At 37.9% G+C, this 15194-nt stretch overlaps 2 protein-coding genes across 2 annotated transcripts; both read right to left on the bottom strand.

Moving 5' to 3' along the window:
• Positions 1-301: 301 nt before the first annotated feature.
• On the bottom strand, positions 302-7830 carry LOC138194733 (aminoacylase-1-like). Its single transcript, XM_069143692.1, has 15 exons — positions 7772-7830; positions 7244-7390; positions 6522-6586; positions 6306-6410; positions 6116-6210; positions 5861-5937; positions 4905-4994; positions 4257-4313; positions 4071-4144; positions 3901-3950; positions 2023-2167; positions 1840-1908; positions 1685-1764; positions 1088-1148; positions 302-944 (listed from the first exon to the last, which is right to left on the bottom strand). Exons 2-15 carry the CDS (start codon positions 7368-7370, stop codon positions 780-782), a joined length of 1260 nt encoding a protein of 419 aa, XP_068999793.1. The 5' UTR covers positions 7371-7390; positions 7772-7830; the 3' UTR covers positions 302-779.
• Positions 7831-9678: 1848 nt separating this feature from the next.
• Positions 9679-14611, bottom strand: abhd14a (abhydrolase domain containing 14A). Its single transcript, XM_069143679.1, has 5 exons — positions 14232-14611; positions 13107-13387; positions 12796-12911; positions 11989-12224; positions 9679-11263 (listed from the first exon to the last, which is right to left on the bottom strand). The coding sequence occupies exons 2-5, from the start codon at positions 13367-13369 to the stop codon at positions 11081-11083; spliced, it is 798 nt and encodes a 265-aa protein (XP_068999780.1). The 5' UTR covers positions 13370-13387; positions 14232-14611; the 3' UTR covers positions 9679-11080.
• Positions 14612-15194: the final 583 nt, after the last annotated feature.

Genomic DNA, 15194 nt, shown 5'->3' with positions numbered 1-15194 from the left:
CTGGACTCTTCGTCAGTCTTCTGAAACGCAGTACATAATGGTTATTTTGTGGTCCACTTTGAGATAAACTGAAGGCTGTACTGATGAATTCACTGTTTTACTGATGCATTTATGGTCAATTTCATTGCCTATCCTTGAAGCAGATGGTTGGTTGGAGGTTAAATGTCTTCGCTGTAGGCAGTCAGAAATTGAACACGGCTCCATAACACAGCTGTAACTCTGCTTCTCATTCAAAGGTCTCATCAGTGGTGGCATCAGACACAGATCTCTAACTTGTGCTCCAGAAAACAGGACCATGAAGTGATTTAACAAATATATTTATTCAATTGCACTTCATTAAATAAGATCCTATCACAGAAATGATTACTTTAAAACGGGGCTAAATTTAAAAAGTGGCAATTAGGTGATGTTTGATAGAAGAGTTAATCACAGTCATCTTCACATTTTAGGAAGTAGATTTTTTTTTTTTATACTAATGAAAACAGTTTACACAATAGGTGATATTCCTTTAAGACCTCATACAGACAGGCGTACTCAATCAACAATGTTGATATACATTAAGTATGTTGTTAAAACCTGCTGCAGTACTGAGTAATAGAAAGCTTAATGTGCCTATATCCTGAGAATCATAAAAAATTAACAGTACCAAAGGTTAAGTGCTCAGTTTGGCTTCATATTACACATGTTATTATTCTTTGGTAATCTCTGCAAATTCCTCAAGTTAAATATTCAGATCGTCAGTGAAATGTGTTTTAGAAGATTAAAACTGAGGGTTGGTTTTAAGCCTCGTCAGGAAAGGCAGGAACGCTGGCGAGAGCCGGGATGAGCCTCTCGTACACGCTGATGCCTTTCAAGAAGACTTGCTCATTCACATACTCATTGTGATCATGCAGCAGGATTGGTGTCCGGTTCATTGGAGAAAAGCCAATAGCGGAGATACCCACCTGGATTCATTAAACACACAGAACTGCAATTACTTTCTCCTGGTAACATCAAATGTCACAATAATTGGAAAGTCAAATGAGTTAACATTTATTGAAGGAAATTTCTTATTGCCTTGGTTGTCCAAGGCAGTTCTAATACTCACTGCGCGGATGAAACGACTATCTGTAGCAGCCGGAAAAATCTCCTTTTCCAAAGTCATATTCCTGCAGTAGAGATGTTGATTTAAGACTTTGCTTACATGTCACAAGGACAGTATCTTTACTTGTTTTGTCAGCTAAAATTATCTGGATAAGCATTCCCAAAACATGTCCACAAAGTGCTTCAGCTTATCTTAGAGAGGTTTATATGGCAAACCAAAAGATCCTTTTATATTTCCAGTAAAATACATTAAAAAAGAAAAGAAAAGAAAACCAGCTTCCCTATAGATGCTACAATGAGTAATTCTAGACAAAGCAGTTCTTTCCAAACACAAGAGGAGGAATTGTGAAGGCTGTGTGAACATTTGCAGTTAATGTGTGAAGACTCATGAAGGGGATATATTAAAAAGATTATATAAGCAGAAATAAAACCATAAAATGTTTTATTTTATCATCCACTAATACAGTATACAGCTTTTACTTCCTTTTTTTTTTTTTTAAACAGGATTCAACAGAAAATCATGTTTTGTGCTGTAAACCTGCCTTGTTTTTGTGTCTGGATCTGCGATGAGAACATACCGATATGGTAATAGTCTACTCACATGGCCTTGCAGGCGGCACTGAAGGTGCTCCACCACGGATCATTTTCCTCTGTCGATGTGATGTTCTGGTTCATGTGTTTCTGCAGCGGATGACAGCTACTTCAGTTTCAGAACAAACCAACTGCAGTTTAAATACTGAGTCCGGGTACACTGACCTGAGCAAATTCATAGGTGACATCCTCTCCTGCTTCCTTACACCACTGCTTGATCTGTTTTTCAAACTCCTGAGAGGGTAATAATTTGGAGGTTAGTGTAGAGTTAACTTGTTAAGATAGCTCGCAGCCACATGACTGTATGAGGTAGTTACACAGAGACATAAAGCGTGTACGAATACGCACCTGTAGATTTACTGTGGGTGGTATTCTAAGGTCAAAGCTGACGTCCATTTCAGCTGGGATGACATTATAAGCCACGCCTCCTTTCACCATGGTCATATTCACTGTGGTGACATCACCAAGGGTGAAGCACTCACTGGTATTTAGCCTGAAAAACACACAAGGTGGTGATGCAATTACAAGGTAATGAAATGTAAAGCAGCATCAAACCTGAAAGGACGGGGACACACACACACACACACACACACACAAGCTGATGAGCTACCTAAAAAAAATGTAATAACAAGGGGCCAAAGTCATGACATTTCTGTTTGTTGTTTTACCTTTAAATAATTTACAAAAAAATTATTATAGGTTCCCAGTAGTTTATTTTTATTTACTATTTATTATAGGGAGTATAGCGGGCACATTCCAAGACTGGCAATTAAGTTAAAATGTACTCGGTTGCTTTGAGTTTAATACTTTCAAAAAAAAAAAAATTCCTAGAAAGACCAGTGTAAACTGAAATTACTGTGCACGTTCCTGGAATGTAAGATTAACTGATTCAAATCCAGGATTAAGGCATTTCATGACAAGAATAGTCGCCTCACGATTGTACGCCTCGGCAATCCAGGCACATTTACATTCATGTCTCTCCACTCATGATATATGGAGGGAAGACTTTGAAGGCATTTTGGCCAATAAAGCTGATTCTGATAGAAAGTTGTTGCCATGACAGCAGAAATAGCTTCAAATAAAGATGTTGCTACAGAAAAGCTACAAACTCACATTTTCAACCTGACAGCACAGAACTATACAATCAGCATAGTTTCAAGATGGACATCCATAATTAGGTTCACCAATTCATTTTCTGACCAAATGTGAAATATGGGCACACTCTCCCCTTCTGTTCCTAAGTTAGGGTGTTGAACAATGGCCAGCAAAGCGCTTTTGCAGAGCATTTTGATATCAGTGTGAGGCTGACCTTTATTGTAGCTGACTATGTACATACAGTTTAAAACAATGAACCGCAGAAGATCGCACAGGAATAAACTGAAGCAATCTGTTTCCATATCAGAATGCTGCACAACCAATTGCACTTAACAGTTGTTTCCATGTCACTGCAAAGAAAGCCAACTCCAAAAAAGGAGTGTACAAAAAAAAACATGTACATTTGAAAATGTTTGAGTGACAGCTAAAAAAGTATTTTGTGAGGCCACATTTACCTTTGTTCACCAAAATCTAATGAGTTCATTCTTGAGTCCAATTGAACATTTGTGCAAAAATGGTCCAGAGGCATAAACAACAGCGTAGCTTTACATGTTTTCTTACGTGTAAACATCTGCAGTGTCCCACACATATTTACAACATGCACCTTTTCACAAGTCACTTTACTTTAATTGTCATTATCCTGTCCAATGTGCTTGAGCACAGTTGGGAGATTATTGCCACAACAGTTTAGTCCATAAATCAGGGCTCCTGACATTCTTCACCTCCAAGAATGAATTAGCAATTTTTACTGTACAGATGCCTCATTAAATCATGTTAGCAGCATCGCTCTTGGAAGAACTAGCCATAAATAGAGCCACAAGCCAGTGAGACCACCTACTACACAGTTTGAATACTTAAAATGTAAAATCTACAGACTTTGTGAGCAGCTTTTAGATTATTAACTATAGAAAATCTATGAAAAGTAGCATAGAGGATGGAGGTAAACCATTATACTGGGAGGGCATGTAGGAAATCCGGTCATTAAACTTTCAGATTTAATGGAAATGAATAAAAAACAGATCATTGAGTGTCGCATCTCTTTAAAACATATCACCTCGAACTAATTCCGTAGCAGTCTATAAATGAGAAAATGTATCACTCCACTAACATTATATAGACTGTCTGTCTCACCTGTGTTTCTCCTTCTCTCTAAAGTCCAGGAAGGAGTTTATGACTTGCCGCTGTAAAAAAAAGCGAAAAGACGAGTGTTGTCACTGTCACTTTTTAACAGCCCTTGCAATAACAGGATACAAGGAATGCAAGTCAGATTTAATAACTGGTGACATGATGTTGACACTCACGAGCTTCTCAGCAGCTGTATTCTCCACAAACCGAGACCCATGACCTGGACTGCCGGGGCAGTGGATTGTAATCCCTGAAAAGCAGAAGTCGCCCTGCTTGATTCATGTTGGACTTCATGATCCATCAGAGTTTAAAAAAGCTGAGTTGAAATATGAAAATCGTTGTGCTGTGTGTGTTATACTCACACCAGGGGTTTCTTTCTCCATAAAACACAGTGAAGGCCTCCCCAGGATTGGCCAGACCTACGGAGCACGTGCAGAAAAAATTAAAACACCCTTAAAGATAACATTAAAAAAAAAAGACATACTGTGGTGCAAAGAACAGAACTTCATGATGTACTATTTAGATTAGCAGCTACACCACATCAGCACTGCTGAACATAAACAACCAGGAACCGACATTCATTCATTAGTACATGTTTGCCTTTAGCATCCAATACATACAGATAATTACATTTTATTTCAGATTTTAACCCTCATACTCTCACTGACTCACTGACTGTAATACTGGCTCTGTATCAAACACTTCCACGCAGGCAGGTTTATGTTAAACCAAGTCACTGACAATAAATTTATAAAATTAGGGACATTATAGAGAACTCATGGAAAATTTCAATAAATTGCCTCAGTGACAAATTCCATAAGTTTAGAGCCCTTAACTTGTGACGTTGTAATTATTGAGGACAAACATGACAAGTCACCTTTCACAATAAAGGAAATACAAGTTCTGCTGTTGTAAAAAAGGTTGTTCTAGGGTGCTTTTCGAGGTTAAAATACAAAGTCTGACTTTTTATTCATTAACTTGTAAAAGATTTGTGAAAGTTATTTATTTACCTTCATCAAGAGCAAAGCCAATGTTCAATTTTTGAAAATCGGGATGCTTCACAAATGTTTCCATTCCCTTGTGACCTCCAACTTCCTCATCTGAAAAGAAACAAAACATGCATACTTTATTGGTAAAAGTCATATTATCATTTGTCAAATTGCTCATATCTGGCAAACAAGTTTAAGTAAACAAGTGTGATGTTTTCAGTCAACATGGCTGATTAGACCTCTGCTGAGGCTGAAGCTGGCAGCAGTGTAATGTCACCAAACTCCATGAACCAGTGCCTGCGGTCCAAAACCCCACTGACACAGAGCTGGTTTGAGCACAGTGGGGTTTTGTCACAGTTAAATTTATGCAGACTTGAATCAGAGCCTTTGTGTGATAAACAGACAAAATACCACATGTACCAACAGCCTCAGAAAACAATAGAGACTATCACACACATATTTAACAAGGCTTGTAGCAGCTGAATATGGATGGAAACGGACCTCTCCTGCCTTTACTCATTCTTATATTAAATCTCCCCCACCTACCAGTCTTTGATTATCTGCTGACAGAAATAAATATGTCTCGTGCCCATGCACTAATAAAGATCGAATCTGTCCCACCATCACAGCCTGAATGACTCACAAATTCGAGCATACATTTCATGTTTTCAGCTCTGGCAGACTCAGACTACAACTAAGACTGAGCGTAATGTCCTCGGCTGGCTGATAGAAACACTGATGCTCAAACTGTGCAGTCGCTCTCATGTTAACAGTTTGTAATCACTCTGATGAGGATGCACGTACTACCTGCATTAGAACCAGGGCTACATGTGGGTCAACTTTGTTAAATAGAAAGGTAATCACCTGTCAATTATTATTTTTGAATTACTGGAGGGGGGAAGAGGGTGTCAATCAAACACGGTCTTGAGGAATAATCAGTCCAAAGATGAAACAAATAAAAGAGTCACATTTCTTACCCGGAACAAACATTAAGTGCACAGTGCGCATCGGTTTCCTTCCCTCTGCCTTCAGTCTTCTGACTGCCTCGATGTACCTACACAGAACAAAAGTAGACAGAGCAGATGTACGACAAACACAAGAAACAGAGTGTGAACTGGCAGAATGCAGGATGAGTGGGACGGTGTTAAAACAGGTCTTTCTCATAGCACATATACAGACTAAAGCACTAATCCTGTTTAATAAAACAAGTTATCAAGGCAGTTTATACCCACTGTATAGTTACACATTTCATGTCCTGTGATCCCCGGGCATAAATGTTGCCCTCTGCATCTTTGAAAGCACTGAAAGCATCGTATTTCCAATGATCCTGGAGAAGAGATTGATATCAAATCTATTTTTTTTTCATGTCCATCACAGGTAATAAGAGGATTGTAACACCATGAACGGAGACAGACGCCATACCTGGTAAACAGGTACAACATCTGTGTGGGAATTCAGTAAGATGCATTTCAGAGTGGGTTTCGTTCCCTCCCACGTCATGATTGACACAACTCTGCCTGGACAAACCTAAAGGGAGAGCGGACGACATACAGAAATATATGAAACTCATTATTAACGTCCTTAAAGCGTGTAAACAGCTGCCAGCAGCGTGTATAAATTACAATCAGTGACACACACCTCAATCTTTTTCATGGGAAGCTTAAGCTCCTCAGCTATTCTGTCCAGGAACCTTAGAGCAGCCTCTATAAATGAATAAACAGAGAGCACAAGAGTCTGTTTAAATATTAATAATAAAAACATGCAGTCATAACTCCTGCTGCTGTTAGTTATAGGTTTAGAAAACCAAGCTTTCTCTTTGTAATTTTCAGCCACTTTCAGGTCAGTGTGAGGAACCTCCAGCTCCCCGGAACCTGAAGATGAACCATCACCACGGACAGTATGTTCCTGGGGCCACAGTCTCTAACGATAGGTGAGGCTCAAAAACAAGACGTGACCAATTAACTGAGAGCTTTGCAGAACAGCTCGGCTTTCTTTTCGAGACTACAAGCTCCTTACGTAACTGCAATGGTTAACTGATGCAGATAAGAATTGGACTTTGATAAAAGGTAGAATAGATGATACATTTAATAGGTAGATCAAATCTAGTGTGATTAACTTTAAACTTGCTTACATTAAATGTATTTCACATGTGTGTGTGACAGTTATCATGTTTAAATCAAATTAGAAAACTATTATTTAGAGATAATTGATAAATCACACATTTTGTGCTTTTGCCCACATCAAGGTGGGTGTAGTCCAGGAGCTGTTTCGATGCCTCAAATAACCTCATAATAATCCAAACAAACATCTTCGAAGCGGATGGCTTGATTTCAGAGGGTATAGTGATGAAAGTATCTCACCATAGTCCGGCTCTGGGTGGACAGTTTTGAGGCGGAGGTATTCTCTGAAGAGACTCACAGAGGGGTCCTCTCCCTCAGGTGAGCTCTGGCCGCCTCCAACTGCTGGACCATCTTTGTCAGGCAGCATGGTGTGATTTCTGAACTTCCCTTTGGACACAGAAACACCACATGTCACAATCAAGCATGTCAGGATCGTGTCTAGTATTTGTGTCTTTTTCTCAGGCACAAATGCGTGTTTTAAACACCAGTCCCCAACGCTGGATCCCGTTATATCTGGAGCCTGTTAAAGCTGCTTAAATCCCCCCCCCCCACCCCCCACCCCTCCTGCTTCAAGACCAATGTAATGCTAAAAGCTAGTTAGCATTGTGTACATTATATTGTGAGTGTCGTTGGTGTTGTGATAGCAGCTCCAGCATCGTCGCCGCTGGTGAACGAGCTAAACCTGGAGGCTTTAAACGGGAATTACAGGACAGCGAATATTATTTTAATCCGCCCTTGACGATAGTTGTGATTTCTCCCAGTACTCACCCCGTGCTGTCAAGCTTGCTGGTCAGATAAAAGACTCAATGAGTCAGCTGACGCTGCTAAAGCCTCTTCCTGCCCTTCAAAATAAAAGCCGCGTCGCTGGAATGAATTTTTCATGGGAAAAGCTTTGAATCAACAGGCATTAAACACCTATATTATTTCAGTGGGAATATAAATGAGCTGGAGCTCACAACGTGCGCCTACTGACGAAGCAAGCAATAAAAAAAGGGTCTTAGGTGAAGATTAATTTAATTATTTAGGTAATATAATGTTAAGGTTATCGGTGTTTATGTGTGAAATTTGTTGCATACATGATCCCATTCTTGGATTCATCACAAATTATACCTACACATTATTAGTTCTTGATATGTTTCCCTATTACTGTATTGCATTGGCTCTTATTTCAGTTGATTCAGGGCACTAAACCAAAAAAGTCAAAACTGCTGAGAAAATGTGATAAAGAGCAACTTAATCTTTACAATAGCCTCTACTATTACACTTGATCTCCTACTTAATCTAATGATATTTAACAACCATGGTAAAGTGGTGAGGTGCATTTTCAGATCCTTTATTTAAAGCTGCAGGACTTTCGCATTAAAATGAAAAACTGACAACTGTACTTCACAATTATATGCAGGGTTACAGTATATAATCTGGTGTCTGGTTAGACATTACCACACTGGCCAGCCCAGATGAATGCATACTGGGAATGCTGTATGGGCAGAGGTCTCTACCGGTCAAGCCAGCTGGTGTGATAAATTGAACAGTAATGAAATAATTCAATCATTCGTCTCTTTTAGATTTTTCAAATGTTATAAGCCTGAATGGATCTAATTCTGATTGTGAAATGAGACATTTCACATGGACTTTTATTTCACTCATTTACCGTTTTACAACCGCAGCAGTTGTGATGGACTGAGCTGTGGTGGAGGCTATGACAGAAGCATGTATTGACAGGGTTTTTGCAATCACTCTCACAAACAGGCAGGGGAGAAAAGTTCCACACTATTCTAAGTTCAAGTTTTATGTTTAAGGTTCTAAGTGCCTCTCCTACCATTGATACAATTTAAATCTCTGTCTGTCAAAATTAACTTCGGCTACTTATAACTCTTAAAAAAAAAAAAAACATCATTAAAAATGCTATTTAAAAGTAAAGATAAATAGAAACTTAGATCCAAAAGTAACAGTATTGTTGAGTGTTGTATGTTTTAATAAATTGTTATCAGGCTAGACAACTAAAATGTTAACTTTCTTTTGTCCCAATAGATGAATTTTAGTTCTATTTTACACTGAATTTGACTGTGGTTTTAGATTTTTTTTTTTTTTTTTTCAAATAGGCATGGATTTTTAGTGACAGAGTGTTTATTAGTTTTTCATAAAGACTGTTGTTATACTTAAAATATGTACAAACTTACTTTCTGGCTATATTTAGCCTCAGGAACATTCCTCTTGGTGTTCAGCAATATTCTGACAACATGTTTCCATGTCCATGTCGGTACACTGGAACAAATTAGCTATGGGTGATATAGAAATTCTGAAACAGACTATAACAGTGCAGAAATACACAGGAAGCAGGTGTTTTCTGTGGAACAAAATCAGGACAAAATGATAAAAAGTAAGTACACCTTTCTCCAAAGTGTTTTTTCCAGGAAGAACCAGGCTTGTAAAAGCCAAATATATTGTGTGTGTCTGGATGGTGTAACCTGAACAGCAAAAGTTTATGTGTTTACAGTTCAGGCTGCTACAGACACTGCTTCCGTTTTGTTTCAGACAGTCCTTAGTCTGTCTTTGAAATCTTCATTTTCAGTGAAGTTTTAAACTTTGCATTGTATTAAATTATTACTTGTAATAATTAGAGTTTTATCTTTTGGTCAACACTTTTATCTTTTGGTCAACACTTTTCTGTGGGCCTTGGAATATTTTAGATGTGGAGAGTCAGGCATTTTTGCTTGGTCACTGTAGTCGTTATCAGTATGACAAGAAATAATCAGGCTTCATTTATACATTTGAAAACAAAACAAACAAGAACACAATCATCAGTGTAATAAAATGTCTGTGTCTGCTAAACTACTGTTTGTACAAAGACAAATGAGGCTGTGAGCTAGCAGTAAAAACCAACTTCCAAATACCAAGTCACATATGCATTAGTTCACTGAAACATACACAACACACATTTTTTTTGTTTTTATTTTAAGCAATGCACATATGTTTAAGTTTTTCTCTTAGTTTGCGTGATTGTCCAAACTTATTGCGAATACTGTATATTACATGTAACTTTGTCAGCAATATATAAATACATGGGAGTTGTTTTTTGAAATCATTTTGATATGGTATGTGATATGGTCTTTTATCGGTTTCTTTTTTTTTTTTTTTTTACAGTATATATCAATTCTGTTTGCTTTTGTTGAGAACAGCGCACTGTATGTTAGCTGGAAGCCGGGATTGTTAACCGATCTTACTATACAAGTGTGTTTGTCGAATGTAAAACTCACAGAAGCTTTAACTGCTACATTTGCATATTTACAGTCACCTACAAAAATGGTAACAGCGATGTTACACATTCCATGTTTTTACATGCAACGAGGGACATGAAACACATGAAACAAAACTCACAACTACACAAGTCTGATGTGTTGATGCATGCTAAAAATCCAGGTAGAAAATCCCAGAAAGTTGAATCAGTTCATTCCTTCAAGTCTCAAGCCATTCAAGCATCCTAAATCTCAGCTGACTGCATGTATTCTCCAACCTTTCCAAGAGCACAGCTGCACAACAACCAAAACCAGTATGGCTGAATAACTAGTTTTGAATCTAAATAGGCATGTTAATTAATTACAATAGCTTATAAACAGCAACAGTTATGCAACTGTGCATTTTATAAGGTTGGAGGATACATGCAGTCAGCTGAGCTTTAGGAGGTCACTTGGATCAGTGATGAAACGTCTCTCCCACTAAACATTGGGTCCAGGCAAACTGGTTCAACTTTCTAGGACACTGCAGATTTTTTTTTTTTACAAGCTGAGTTGAACTAATCTCAAATTTTAAAATGACACTATGAAATACTGAAGAAAAAAAAAAAAACACATTCAAAACAGCAACATCTGGAATACAATAATTGTAACTCTAACTGTAAGATTTAAAATATAATTTTCCAAACCAACTCTGATACCAATGATATTTCTTCATTAGATGATGATATGAGTAATCTTATTACTTGTCAAATCTGCCGTCATAATAAACCACTGATTAAAAGACAAGTGTTTCTCTTTCTTTTTTGACTTTTTTCTACGCCCTCTTCCTTTGCTTCATTTCTCATTTCAGTTTGCTGAGGAATTCCATCAATCCTTGGTGAAATTCTCTGGGTTTGTCCATGTAACAGGCGTGGCGAGCTCCTTCTAACTTTAGCACAAAGTGTTGTGGAAGCTGTATGAGGTTCTTGTGGGACTGCGCTCCCAGATTTGTGTCCAGGGCTCCAAACACAATCAGAGTGGGAGTCTGAAAACACACATACATGAAGTCATCACACCAGTTTCAACATACAGCAGTGTACAGTTACTCGCACCTTTCTGACATATGTCTGGAGTAAATCTCCTGTAGCTGGGTAAAATATAAGTGACTCTTGATTATAACAGAAATATGGCAAAACAAAATTCTGCAGGGTGCAGGCATCACAATGATGCAACAAAAATACACATGTTGGCCTCTGAAATATAGCTGCAACTTTTTTTTTTCCACTTTTAAACAATATACTATTTAAATTTAATTCCACCAGTTAAATATTTGATTAATAGCAATTTTGTTTAAGAATACGGATCTAAATCATAGCATCAACTGGGAGGATGATTACAGTAATCATCTACCTTTGTTAACTGATGTAGAGACCCTTTCTATCAGAGGGGCCCTGTCAAGAATAATATTTTACAGACTTTTATTATTTCAGTTAATACTGTGCTTGTCTGCAGCATATTATTAAAGAACTTTGTGTTTAATTTAGGCAGCAAATTTATTCCCCATTGAAGCCACAGTTTGACCAAATATGAAAAGTTAATCACGATCTAGCAACCCTAACTTTGTGAGAAACACCAGTGAAGATGGTTTACTCACATAACTAACTAATGGCACAATTCCATTATGTCTTTTTTTTTTTTTTTTTTTTTAACAATACAATGTATATATTTGAATCACCACAGTCACATTACCACAATCCATACCTCCCTCACCTGAATATTTTGGTATTGCTGTGGGGAGTAACTCCGGGTGCCAACTGGTGCTATAGGAATAAAGCCATGAAGCTGAGCGCTGTTCTTCATGAGGAAGGGGATGGAGTAATGTCCACTCATGGAGGGGCTCAAAAGCACAGCTGCTCTGACGCCCAAAGACTCCATGAACCTTGCCAGAAGGTCCACCCGATTCTGGTCCGTCTTCAGAGCTTCTGAGTCTGGTGACTTGCCGTACCCTCCAAGAAGAAGAAATGTCAATGTTTATACAAGGGTAAATATAAGAATTCATATTTTTATTTCAGCGATGATAAAACAAGCATCACCCGTCAGACTATGCAGGTACGAATATTATCAACCACAAGAGTGCGCTATCAGCTCATGAAACCCAAACTGCCTAAACCAATTCAACTGTTAAAACATTTAAAATAATAAATAGTATTCTCTGCATTAAAACACTGCAGTAGCCAAATGTTTATTTTAAAATGAGCATGTCAGCCTTTTTGTCTATTAATTTAATGCATTCATTACGCTTATTGATTTTAATACTACTTATTGTAAATATTTATATATGTATAAACACGTTATTGTTGCTTTCAACCAAACTCCTGCCAAACGTTGTGGATTACAAAGAGTTTGTTTGTTTCTATTTGCATTAAGATTCAGTTTAAAGTAATATGTCTGTCTAAATCATAAAAAAGTTAACAGTCCAAAACATGTTTTTTTTTTATAAAATCCCGTTTTAAATGATATCATCACTGTTGACACCAACTTCAGAGCTCATTATGTGCGCCACGACTCGAGCCGTACCTGGCAGGTCCATCGCTAAGGCCTGATATCCATTAGTTGCCAGCAGGGCCATCGTACCGAGTTCTTCCCAGGTTTTAGATGTGAAGGCCTGGCCATGCAGAAGGACCACCTGCAGCCTGAACAGAGAGATCATTTTGTTATTTAGGATTTTAGAGCGAGCAGAGGCCATGTTGGAGCAGTGGGTGTTTATATTCAACTCCTAAAACGTTTTGATTTACCATCTGGTTTGTTCAATCTCTTTGTGAACTGGTTAGCGGTTAGTGATTACAAGGACAAAACATGTTATCCACTTTGATGTTTTGTCAGCTCACCTTGGCAATATCTGTCTTCCGGCTCCATCCACAGGCAAAGCTTCTCGGAAGAACAGCGGAGGGTCCCCGGGCAGCTGTCCGGTACGAATAGACACGTTGATGGTTGGAAGCGGAGGAGGAGGGGTGGCCATCAGCCCCATCCTTTGAGCATCGAGGGACGGCTCCATGCTGCCCTGGCGAATGGATGGCAGCAACAGGTACAGCAGTAACGTGGCCAACAACACCAGGCCCAGAACAACAAGACGATTGCGCAGGAAATTCATTTCATCAAGATGAATGATCTGAAAAAAGTGGAAGACAAGAGCATTGTCTGAGAGTCCCTCATATAGTTCAAATATTATTTTAATTTGTTTGACAGTGTATATAAAAATAGACATCCCCGTTTATAGACACCATTTTGGGTCTGTATGGCTCTTTCCTTACAATCTGTAGCTATCTTTAGTAATTATACTTTTATAGTATGAAGCATTCTTAAGCATTGATGGAGGCTGAGAAACAGGAACTCAATCTTTCTTTGGAAGCAATTAACATGACAGGTACATTTTTTTTTTATAATAACTCATTGGCACAATGACGAAACCTTAAAAAAAAAAAAAAATAGGATTTGGATTGTTAAAAAAAAAAAAGAAAAGAAAAGTTCCCTCATTCATTGGCAGTTCCGTCTTTATTAGGGGGACAGGTGGACATTAATCTCTGTGAACCTTAAAATGAAGTAGCCTATTAGAAATAATTGCCCAAAAGGTTTAGGCTTTACTTGACAGTTTGGTCCTTTTCACAGAAGACATATCTTCGACATTGCCACACATTATCTAAATCCAAGCACAGACTGTCAGTCATTCCTGTTCACGGCGCTTAAAAAGAAGCTTTAACATCCTGAACGAGGTAAATCTGTTTTGATTTGCAGGGTGACAGAATAAAAGCAGGAAAAACCCAGAAATATAATCAGTCGAGGAGAAGTTGACCCTCCAGGATAAAACACTTTTAAAACCCCGTCACATGACCAATGTAATTTAATCTAAATATGAAGGAAAGCTAACACAGTCGCTAGTTGTGTCGCTCTTGTATTTGCTAAATGTCTGCTCGAGACGCTGTAGGAGGCGAGGAAGCAATATAACCGCAACATACCGACACACAGGAGACAATTAAACACGTTTAGTGACAGGAGGCGGACGCTTTCTTCTTTATCGTCATGTCTTCTGCATTGCTGGTTGCCAGTGATGGGAAATGTTGCAGGAAGACTTCGGGTCGATGATGCTGCTTGTAGCTATGTTAGCTTTTTAAACTGAGGTTGTTGTTTTTTGGGTTTTTTTTTTTTTTTTTTTTTTAAATGGCCTAAAATCAGCGATAATTTTCTTAAATTAAAAAGAACTGCCCTTTCACTTAATGGGACAAAGTAGACTGCGCATTAACTGCTATACGAGAAAGTTGTTAAACGCAAAAAATATTTAGTGATTATTTTTGCTGATATGTATTAAATCTACCACGTTCTAAACTGTCTGTTCCTCGTCGGACAACATTGTGAGCTGCACATAACAACACTAAGCACCGTACGTAATTTCCTGCAGGGGCCACCGGAAAACGAACACGTTTCTTTAAAAAAAAAATATTTCAATTATGTTGTGCAGTGCAAATGTTTTTCTCTCGTTATAAACACAAGTACTTTGTGTACTATTTGTAAACATCCATGAACCTTGCACTGCAGGTACAGTTGAATGTTTTATAAGTTCATCTGTTGATTTGAAAACTAGATTTTTGCCGTTTGGTTATAAAAGATTGTGGCATATATTACTGGCATTTTATACAGTTTTAACGTGCTTTTAATTTTTGCAATATATTACCGTCGTGCCAAGAAAATGATAAAGCCAAAAACCAAACGTCTATTTAATGCCACTTTTAGTAGACTATCTTTTTGGATAGCCTGAAACTCAAAAATTCACAATTTCAATGCCATAAAATGGTATCTACTGTATATGTGGAACAAGGTCTCACACTGAAATTTAACCATTGAGGATCACAACATTATGTGATTGTTTCTTTTCCCTATTTCATCAGTATATTTGATAGAAAACAGCACTTATTTTTACATTT

Source organism: Embiotoca jacksoni, unplaced genomic scaffold (assembly GCF_022577435.1).
Source record: "Embiotoca jacksoni isolate LCO1_2020_lvr unplaced genomic scaffold, fEmbJac1.0.p SCAF_1, whole genome shotgun sequence".
NCBI lineage: Eukaryota > Metazoa > Chordata > Actinopteri > Embiotocidae > Embiotoca > Embiotoca jacksoni.
Note: the sequence above shows the minus strand (reverse complement) of the source record. Positions and strands in the feature narration are given on the sequence as shown.

Coding starts and splice junctions, on each gene's coding strand:
- abhd14a (XM_069143679.1), bottom strand. CDS start 13,369: ATGAATTTCCTGCGCAATCGTCTTGTTGTTCTGGGCCTGGTGTTGTTG. Junction 12,225..12,795: donor CTTAGCGATGGACCTGCCAG/GTACGGCTCGAG, acceptor TTCTTCTTGGAG/GGTACGGCAAGTCACCAGAC. Junction 11,264..11,988: donor AGCAATACCAAAATATTCAG/GTGAGGGAGGTA, acceptor GTGTGTTTTCAG/ACTCCCACTCTGATTGTGTT.
- LOC138194733 (XM_069143692.1), bottom strand. CDS start 7,370: ATGCTGCCTGACAAAGATGGTCCAGCAGTTGGAGGCGGCCAGAGCTCA. Junction 6,211..6,305: donor ATGTTGTACCTGTTTACCAG/GTATGGCGTCTG, acceptor TCTCTTCTCCAG/GATCATTGGAAATACGATGC. Junction 5,938..6,115: donor ATGAAATGTGTAACTATACA/GTGGGTATAAAC, acceptor TGTTCTGTGTAG/GTACATCGAGGCAGTCAGAA.